The following is an 11122-nucleotide window of genomic DNA, read 5'->3' as shown; positions in this document are numbered from 1 at the left end:
CATATGTATGCTGTTCTTATTTAACTTTAAGTGTTGCTGATTTAATCCAAATAATTAATGTTATGAGAACTCCTTATTATTTGAAGTCACACTAACATTTTAGTTAAACAAGACGTTTCACGTTTGATCTTTGTTTCCCTCAGGCCGTGCGGACAACTTCCCACGTCCAGCAGAGCCTGGCCTCCCTGAAGAGGAAGGTGAGTATGACATTGGTCACCGTTTTCCCCCTCTCAGAGAAGATGAACATCAATTTGAGGAGTGGGAGGATGAAGACCCAGAGGATGAAGACGACTGGCCTGACTGGTCTGTAGATCCTGGGTATGGCTCCATGACTGAAGAGGGCGAGAACGCAGAGGAAGAGGAGCAAGTGGATGTTGAAAATTGTAGTGATAGTTATGGTGATGGTTATAGTTTTGGTGACGTTGATAGAGATGGTGACGTTGATAGTGATGGTGGTAGTGGTAGTGGTAGAGGTAGTTATGGTTATAGTAATGGTTATAGTATGGTTTTAGAGATGGTTATGGTGATGGTTTTTGTGATGATTTTAGTGCTGGTAATGCTTCTAGTGCTGGTTATAGTGCTGGTTATATTGCTGGTTATAGTGATGGTTATAGTGATGGTTATAGTGATGGTTGTCGTGATGATTCTAGTTTTAATGATAATGTCAACATCCTACCTTACTCCCCTCTCATCGAGCACTTCCCACCTCCAAGTTTTTGGCAGCAATTTAAACCACCGCGTCCTTCCTTTCCCACTGGTGAGCCATTCTGGCACCTCCCATTTGGTGGTCCGCTGCACGGGCTTCCTGCGCTGCAAGTGAGAGAACCTGAATATGGTTGTCCCTCAGCATCACAAAGGTCACACCTTTGCCTCAGGGAGTCTGCACACTCCTCTTCAGGCCTCGGCCCCTCAACAGACAGAAGAAGGGAAGACAGCTCTAGGGAGTCTGCGCACTCCTGTTTAGGCCTCGGCCCCTCCACAAAGAGAAGCCGGGAAGACAGCTCCAGGGAGTCTGCGCACTCCTCTTCAGGCCTCGGCCCCTCCACAAAGAGAAGCAGGGAAGAGAGTGACACCTTGCAGGTAAGTATGAAGAGGCTGAAGGGGAATTGTGAGGACAGCCTCAATGAGTTACCACCCTCCTCTTCAGGCCACGGCCCCTCCACAGACAGAAGAAGGGAAGACAGCTCCAGGGAGTCTGCACCCTCCTCTTCAGGCCACGGCCCCTCCACAGACAGAAGAAGGGAAGACAGCTCCAGGGAGTCTGCACCCTCCTCTTCAGGCCACGGCCCCTCCACAGACAGAAGAAGGGAAGACAGCTCCAGGGAGTCTGCACCCTCCTCTTCAGGCCTCGGCCCCTCCAAAAAGAGAAGCAGGGAAGAGAGTGACACCTTGCAGGTAAGTATGAAGAGGCTGAAGGGGAATTGTGAGGACAGCCTCAATGAGTTGCCACCCTCCTCTTCAGGCCACGGCCCCTCCACAGACAGAAGAAGGGAAGACAGCTCCAGGGAGGCTGCACGCTCCTCTTCAGGCCACGGCCCCTCCACAGACAGAAGAAGGGAAGACAGCTCCAGGGAGTCTGCACCCTCCTCTTCAGGCCTCGGCCCCTCCACATTCAGGAGATACTGGATGGTTCCTCTTGATAACATGCGAGGAACTGAAGATAGCGACTCTGATTAGGACAGAGTTTGGGACTGTTTGCTGCAGAATTGGAAAACCTTTGCGTCTAACGGGGTAGATAACTCTTTTGGTAGAATATTACACCAGGGCCTATTTGTGTCTCTTTGTAATCTTGAAGGCTGGCAAAGGTTTACGTATTCTTCCCATGTTTTTTGGCGGGGTTGGATATGACTCATTTAGCATCTAGCATCAGGGTTATTTTCTCTTTTGATTAATAGTTAGCTTTAATGGTAATGTACAGTATGTCATACCTATATTAGTTGCATTTATGTAGCACTTTCATTCACGCACTAGATCAAGATTAACTTTAATGTCCCGCCATGTTGGAAATTTGTGTTGGGCACTTAACCCATGAGGCAGTCATATTAAAAATAAAAACAGACATGTATAACAAACAATAGATAATTTACAATACCATACAACAAACCATAATATGGCCCTGATGATGTATAAACACAACATGGTGTCAAGCAGTGCTTTAGTTAAACATTATTCCAACAATAAAATAATAACAAAAGAAATAAGTATCAGTGTAGGGATCACAAGCACAACGATAACAAATCCGCAAATCCCCATCGCCAGAAAGCTACCACGCGAGGCACTCGCCTGACCATTGGGAGCAATGTGGGGTTCAGTGTTTTTCCCAAGGTAACGCTTTTTAGACTAAGCTACAGATGCCTATACCAGAGGTAAGTCAACAATTATTTGAATATGTTCAACAGAAATGCAAGGAAAATAGGGGACTTTGCTTAAAGATATGCAGTCTCTGTTACAAATCAAATTATCTGTTATTAGATAAAATGTTTTAACAATATTTCTCATGTGAAGCACTTCGGGACTGTCTGTAAAACGGGCTATATCAAATAAACCTGTTATTATTTGATTGCATTTACTAATGACAGCAAGCTACCGTGCAAGGCACTAGCCTGACTGTTGGGAGCAATGTAGGGTTAAGCATGGTTGTTCTTTGGCTTTTTAACATAGCTGTGGATGCCTATACCAGAGGTAAGTTAACAATTATTGACAGTAATCTCACTTATTGAATAGTTAAGGCATAATAAATCTTACTCATTGTTATACTGTCATATATTTTTCTAGGTGGTTACTCTGGACCAGATGAGAAGGATGGACGACCACAGGACTGGGATGACTACAAGTCCAGCAAAAGAGCAGTGGTTGCCTTTCTTTCACTTGGCCAAGTAAGTAATCCCCTCACTAAAGCCGCCTACACATGATCCGTAGCAAAACCGTGAGGTAGGGCGCGGAGAGGCAAAGCGCAGCGCAGGAACGTTCTGGAATTGGTTGTGCCTTGAAAGGTCAAAGTTTAAATAATTTGAATTTTGAGTGTAGAACGGCAATTCCGAGCAGTGTGTGACGCCAAGGATAGCGTTGTGCCTAGCTGGCACCACTCTCTCCATAGGAAAACAACGGAACGGCCAGCGTAGAGCAGTTTTGCCGTGGCGTACTACAGAAGTACCAGCAGGGACATAAAGCAGTGATAAATTAACTCTACATATGTGGATTATATTTATTACAGAAACCTTCTTGAATATTATTCCATTGTTTATCATTCTGTCATTGGAGGCCAAACTCAACAAAACAGCTACCAACAGGACAATATTGTATAGCTGTGTTCAACATTACTCACTGTTTTGTCTGGTTTAGCAGGGCAGGATTCCTCTGGGATTTTGGCACTCGTCAGGCAGCTGAGAACGGATGTCAACCAACCTATCATCTCAGGCAGACCCAGCACCACAGCAGACCACTGGACCACGGACGTCAACCAACCTATCATCCCAGGCAGACCCAGCGCCACAGCCGACCACTGGACCACGGACGTCAACCAACCTATCATATCAGGCTGATCCAGCACCACAGCAGACAACTGGACCACAGAGGTCAACCAACCTATCATCTCAGGCAGACCCAGCACCACAGCAGACCACTGGACCACGGACGTCAACCATCCTATTGTCACAGGCAGACCCAGCACCACAGCAGACCACTGGACCACGGACGTCAACCATCCTATTGTCACAGGCGACCCAGCACCACAGAAGACCACTGGACCACGGACGTCAACCAACCTGTCATCTCAGGCAGACCCAGCACCGCAGCAGACCACTGGACCACGGACGTAAAGCAACCTATCCTCTCAGGCAGACCCAGCACCACAGCAGACCAATGGACCACGGACGTCAACCAACCTATCATCTCAGGCGACCCAGCACCACAGCAGACCACTGGACCACGGACGTCAACCAACCTATCATCTCAGGCAGACCCAGCACCACAGCAGATCACTGGACCACGGACGTCAACCATCCTATTGTCACAGGCAGACCCAGCACCACAGCAGACCACTGGACCACGGACGTCAACCAACCTATCATATCAGGCAGACCCAGCACCACAGCAGACCACTGGACCACGGACGTCAACCAACCTATCATATCAGGCAGACCCAGCACCACAGCAGACCACTGGACCACGGACGTCAACCAACCTATCATCTCAGGCAGACCCAGCGCCACAGCAGACCACTGGACCACGGACATCAACCAACCTATCATCTCAGGCGGACCCAGCACCACAGCAGATCACTGGACCACGGACGTCAACCAACCTATCATCTCCGGCAGACCCAGCACCACAGCAGATCACTGGACCACGGACGTCAACCAACCTATCATCTCCGGCAGACCCAGCATCACAGCAGACCACTGGACCACGGACCTCAACCAACCTATCATATCAGGCAGATCCAGCACCACAGCAGACCACTGGACCACGGACGTAAACCAACCTATCCTCTCAGGCAGACCCAGCACCACAGCAGACCACTGGACCACGGACGTCAACCAACCTATCATCTCAGGCAGACCCAGCACCACAGCAGACCACTGGACCACGGACGTCAACCAACCTATCATCTCAGGCAAACCCAGCACCACAGCAGACCACTGGACCACGGACGTCAACCATCCTATTGTCACAGGCAGACCCAGCGCCACAGCAGACCACTGGACCACGGACGTCAACCAACCTATCATATCAGGCAGACCCAGCACCACAGCAGACCACTGGACCACGGACGTCAACCAACCTATCATATCAGGCAGACCCAGCACCACAGCAGACCACTGGACCACGGACGTCAACCAACCTATCATCTCAGGCAGACCCAGCGCCACAGCAGACCACTGGACCACGGACGTCAACCAACCTATCATCTCAGGCAGACCCAGCACCACAGCAGATCACTGGACCACGGACGTCAACCAACCTATCATCTCCGGCAGACCCAGCACCACAGCAGATCACTGGACCACGGACGTCAACCAACCTATCATCTCCGGCAGACCCAGCATCACAGTAGACCACTGGACCACGGACCTCAACCAACCTATCATATCAGGCAGATCCAGCACCACAGCAGACCACTGGACCACGGACGTAAACCAACCTATCCTCTCAGGCAGACCCAGCACCACAGCAGACCACTGGACCACGGACGTCAACCAACCTATCATCTCAGGCAGACCCAGCACCACAGCAGGCCACTGGACCACGGACGTCAACCAACCTATCATCTCAGGCAAACCCAGCACCACAGCAGACCACTGGACCACGGACGTCAACCATCCTATTTTCACAGGCAGACCCAGCGCCACAGCAGACCACTGGACCACGGACGTCAACCAACCTATCATATCAGGCAGACCCAGCACCGCAGCCGACCACTGGACCACGGACGTCAACCAACCTATCATCTCAGGCAGACCCAGCACCACAGCAGACCACTGGACCACGGACGTCAACCAACCTATCATCTCAGGCAGACCCAGCACCACAGCAGACCACTGGACCACGGACGTCAACCAACCTATCATCTCAGGCAGACCCAGCGCCACAGCAGACCACTGGACCACAGAGGTCAACCAACCTATCATCTCAGGCAGACCCAGCACCACAGCAGACCACTGGACCACTCTCAGCACCCTACTTGCTTCCAGGCACCAATTTCAAGCTGCAGACCCATTGAAGAATACTACGAGCTCTTGCCTGACCAGCACAGAGGAAGTTGTCACCATCTGCTTCTTCTTCTTCTGTGCTGGTGGATTTGGGAAGCACCTCACACACACAGGAAGCAGTCACCACAGACACAGAGACTGAATTAAAATATTGTAAAGTGTTAAGTTAGTGAATTTAAACACATTATGTTAGTATATACTGTTTATCTACTTACTGATGGAAACTTTCTAAATGTTTCTTTTTACATATCTAAACAATATTTTAATTCTTATGTAATTCAGAAATAAATATTGTGCAAAATGTGATTTAGTGTGTTCTGATTTTCATTTGACTTAACGCATTACTGTGTTGTTTTTAAGAAGTGGCTCTTGACATAAGACAGTTGGCTAGTCTCCACAATAGCCCCTAATATGAGAAAAGTGTTCATTATTAAATAATTGCATATAATAATTGCAATTGCATTACATTTTAAGTAAATAATAAATACATAAAGAAATAAAGTGAACTTTTTAAATGATGCAATGAACAAGATTTAAATCAAAAATTAACCAAATATGATGAAATGTTGCTTTACAGTTGTGTTCAAATTTCGTTACAGTCCCCACTTTGTCAAAACAAAATTCAATGAAAGTAAATTAAAAATAATGCAGAAAGGTAATTGTAGAAAGTGTATCTATAATATATTTTTTTTAACATTTCTATATGTTCCCATTCATCATTTCTATTTTATTGTGTTCCAAATGCATCATGTATGAAGGGAAGCAAATGCTGTGCATTTCAGCATGTAGTCAGTCCTTAATGTGTATAAAATGTTTTGCTTTTTGTTGTGTACAAATGACAAATATCCAGCAGGTGGAGCTGTTTATTAATTTTCTCCATCGCTTGGTGTTTGGGGTTTTTTGGCCCCCAATGTCCTTCCAGGCAGCGCGGCTGCCATATGCAGTGGCCGAATAAGTTCTCAGGTTCCTCTTATGTTAAGTACCCATAGGAATGCTTCATTATTAGTAATAAAGGTTCTGTTTTGATCTCAAAGTACAATTATTTACTTTAAGTATTGATTGAAAATAAACCTAAATAATGAAAAGTAAAAAATTATATAATATGGCCTTATGTTCAGTAATATATAATCATGGTCGGTAATATATAATTGGAGTAATGTTGTTGGTGCATTGATGTGCAAGCACAATTTTTAGAGAGCTAATTTTTATAACTTCATACTTCTGTGTAGTGTAATATTTAACAGGTGTGTCAAACTCAATTTAGTTGTTGGGCAATATGCAGCCCAGTTCTCTCAAGTGGGCCAGACCAGTAAAACCATTGCATTATAACTGATTAATAAGAACTCCAAATGTGTCCTTTTCTTTTAATGTAAAGGGTATAAGTGCATAGTGAACTATCAACTTTATTTAGAAAACAGATGATGAACAGCCTGGGATATCTTAATAAAGATAAGTGCAATTTGAATTTGAAAATGTTTATATTAAATTCCCTGAGCACTGAAAGGGGCTGTGAACACACCAAGCACGCCGGCCCGCATTTACCTCTGGGAAGAAATCTGAACTGGTCAAAATTTTTTGTGTGTCCACTTTTTTTTCTTTTTGACAAGTACGTTTTTCCCTGATGGCTTCTGCGTGCTGTCCTTATTAGCTCTGTGTGTGTGTGTGTGTGTGTGTGTGTGTGTGTGTGTGTGTGTGTGTGTGTGTGTGTGTGTGTGTGTGTGTGTGTGTGTGTGTGTGTGTGTGTGTGTGTGTGTGTGTGTGAGAACACCATGTAACTGATGCTCCCACCAGGCCATGCTAGACTGTCCAACTTGATTGTGGGCCAGTAGCCACATGACAGTAAATCTGCTGGGACCAATAGTGCCAGCATTACTGTGTGCTGCTTCCCATTGATAGGGGGGTGTTGGACCAGGTGGGAATAACACCATCATGGGAGTACATTAATGTCATTTAGAACCAGCTATGAACACAACTAATTGACTTGCTTTACAAGTGTTAGAAATGTCTTAAATGGGACACTGACATTGTGACACAAGTTTTTTTACTGTTCAATTCTCAAATTGTGTTTTTCAAAGTCATACATGGATGCATCATACAAATCATAAATGACTTTGTTTTGCAGCAAATCATGTGCACAAGTGTTTATGGACTGGCATTCAGAGTCGGCATTGCGTGCATAGCATAGCAGTGGAGCATAAAACGGGGAACACTCTCTTTTGCCGAACCTATGTGACATGATATATGTGTCATTTATATAGCATACCACTTTGTTCATGACACACGCTTAAAGTAATCACGTACTCACATGCCTAGCATGGGCTAATCTAGATCCATCCCATCTAGAAACTAACACATAGAGTACAGGTGCTTTTTGCACCACGATGGATGTCTTTCAGGTTTAACTGTAACGCTCACCGACCGTAAATCCTCACTTATACTCATCATAGACACCACTCCATAAATCATACCTAGATGTCTCTATTACAGGTCTGCTTCAGCAGTTACATATACACACAATTATGTAACTATATTTTGTTTACAGTATTTCAATCTTTAGTGAAACAAATATTTGTACAAACATTATTTTCAAATGTATGAAGTGTATTGGGGAACTATTTAGGAGGTGTGACAACCTATATCTACTATGTAAACATTCATCAAGTATTCCATTTGAAAGAGAGATAACATATGTTCCTTAAAAAAATCTTTGGATAGCTGATTTACTTTTGTAATACTCCAAAAGTGAGTCAAAAATGATCTGAGATCAATTCATTAAATTCCGGATCTTTCTTCCTGATCAGGCACTTTTGTCAGGTATATGAAGAAGTGGGCCATCTCAACCGGGATTTGCATCACCACTTGCACACATAATCTTACACAGAAAGACAGTTTTACCTACATTTAAGTGGTATTTATAACCTCAGAAAAATATTACCATATTGATAGTTTTTTTCAAAAAAATGTACACTTTGATTACAATTACAAAAGGCCATGTAAATCGATTTTAGTAATCAAATTATCCTACAATATACAGTAGGTAGTAAACCGGGCTTGCTATAACATTACTGCAGCTGTGGATGAATATTCGCCATGAATTAGTATACTTTAATAGCTAAGTATATTATATAACTTGCGGTCTATGAACAGGACTGACTAAACCTGCAGTAACTGGTGAGCAAAAAGTAGCTTATTCACTCATCCAGCAGTTAAGGAGCAACATTATCATTCATTTGGAGTTTTTTTTTTGGTCCAGCTGCCTGCTGTGGCCGGTACTGTCGCTATGAGAGCTGTGAGATTGAACCAAAACAGTGAAGTCGCTGGCCAGACAGCTAAACCGGGAGCTGAAGTCACCGTAAAACTCCATAAAGCAGAGGGGAGCAGTGGCAGATTCAGGCCATAATTCCCTGTAGGTTCTGCGCTTTGAGCGGCATCTTTTAGATTAGATTAGATTATACTTTATTTATCCCACGACGGGGAAATTCTGTCGTTACAAGTAGCAGCATAGCAGCAACAGCAAAAAACAGAAAAACAAAACAATAACACACAAACAAGTAAGCACGAAAGAAATACAAGGCAAGAAATACAAGGCAAGAAATACAAGGCAAGAAATACAGGCAAGAAATAGACAATGAAAATATGGTAGACTGAGTAAGTAAAATGCCGTCAAACAAAAGGAATTTTAAAGTGCGGTTGCCATGATAAGAGAAAAAGTGACGTTAAAAATTAAGTTAAGTTGAATGTGTAATTAGAGCAAAGAAGCAAGAGTCGGTAGCATAATTTAAATTATATTAACCTGAGACCATAAATATTGAAAAGTAAGTACTTGTAATAAAATAATATAAATACCAATATTAAAGATAAACAGAAAGTGTGTGATGTAGATGGGAGAAAAACAAGAACAGAAACTACAACACTATCAGGTAGAGCAGGTGTTGTAGAGTCTGACAGCGGCCGGGATGAAGGACCTGCGGTACCTCTCCTTCTTACACCGTGGGTGTATCAGTCTGCTGCTGAAGGAGCTGCTCAGGGACCCCACAGTGTCATGTAGGGGGTGAGAGGTGTTGTCCATGATGGATGTCAGCTTGGCTAACATCCTCCTCTCCCCTACTTCCTCTATGGGGTCCAGAGGACAGTCCAGGACAGAGCTCGCTCTCCGGATCAGTCTATTGAGTCTGCTCCTGTCCCGGTCCGAGCTGCCCCCCCTCCAGCAGACCACAGCGTAGAGGATGGCAGAGGCCACCACAGAGTCATAGAAGGTCCTGAGGAGAGTCCTACACACTCCAAAGGACCTGAGTCTCCTCAGCAGATGGAGGCGACTCTGGCCCTTCTTGTAGAGTGCTTGGGTGTTATCAGTCCAGTTCAGTTTATTGTTTAGGTGAACACCCAGGAATTTGTAGCTCTCCACTACATCAATGTCCAATCCCTGGATGCTCACCGGTGAGAAGGGGGATGTTTTCCTCCTGAAGTCGACTATCATCTCCTTTGTCTTGCTGGTGTTAAGCTGAAGCTGGTTGAGCTCACACCAGCTGACAAAGTCCTTGATAACCGACCTGTATTCCAGATCGTTCCCCTCAGAGACACAACCAACAACGGCTGTGTCATCAGAGAACTTCTGGATGTGGCAGTGGGTGGTGTTGTGTGTGAAGTCCGAGGTGTAGAGGGTGAAAAGGAAGGGGGAGAGCACCGTACCCTGAGGGGCACCTGTGCTGCAGTGCACCACGTCAGACACACAGTGATGGAGCCTCACATTTTCACATTGTCACGATGTTTTTACAATCTCATTTGATACACTGTTATTATAAACATATTGAACACAAAAAAGCATTCATTCAATATAATTAAATCATCAATAGTAATGATAATATGTAAGGTGTACTCTGGCTTGCTACAATATAATGAAACAATGTATAATGGTAGAGGAGTAATGGACATGCTGGCTGAGGCACAGAGCCAATGGTGGATGACATACCAGGCTGGACGGGAGGGAGTGGTGTGGGCAGTTTGAACACACACACACACACACACACACACACACACACACACACACACACACACACACACACACACACACACACGTCCTGAGTCAAGGCTGGATCTAGTCTTTGGGATGCAAAGAGCCACAAGCAGGCCTACTACTCGATACAAAACTATTCTTAACCACATATGCAGCACCTTAAAAAATAATATAATTTATAATAAATCTCAACTTTAGTAAAGAAAAACATAATGACAGAGCTTGTACAAAAACAACTAGTGTCTTCACTAACTAAATGTAGTCTTTTTTCGTTGATCAGAGGAAAAATTCAGATACTTCCACATTTTGTGCTCAATAACAGGTTGTTTCTTCATCCTAAGAGTTGGCATTCACAATTACAGTAAGCTGCTTTATTTTAGGGGTTAAGTGAAGGCGG

General features: G+C 44.7%; 1 protein-coding gene across 1 annotated transcript; it reads left to right on the top strand.

Moving 5' to 3' along the window:
• Positions 1–991: 991 nt before the first annotated feature.
• LOC116688179 (vitellogenin-A2) lies at positions 992–3890 on the top strand (the record flags this gene model as incomplete). The annotated part of the gene is given in 2 exon segments (XM_032514019.1): positions 992–2876; positions 3346–3890. A coding segment is annotated over 1 exon segment (591 nt). The 3' UTR covers positions 1678–2876; positions 3346–3890.
• Positions 3891–11122: the final 7232 nt, after the last annotated feature.

Source organism: Etheostoma spectabile, chromosome 4, assembly GCF_008692095.1.
Source record: "Etheostoma spectabile isolate EspeVRDwgs_2016 chromosome 4, UIUC_Espe_1.0, whole genome shotgun sequence".
Classification (NCBI taxonomy): Eukaryota; Metazoa; Chordata; class Actinopteri; order Perciformes; family Percidae; genus Etheostoma; species Etheostoma spectabile.
The sequence above is the reverse complement of the archived record's forward strand: the minus strand, read 5'-3'. Positions and strand labels throughout refer to the sequence as shown.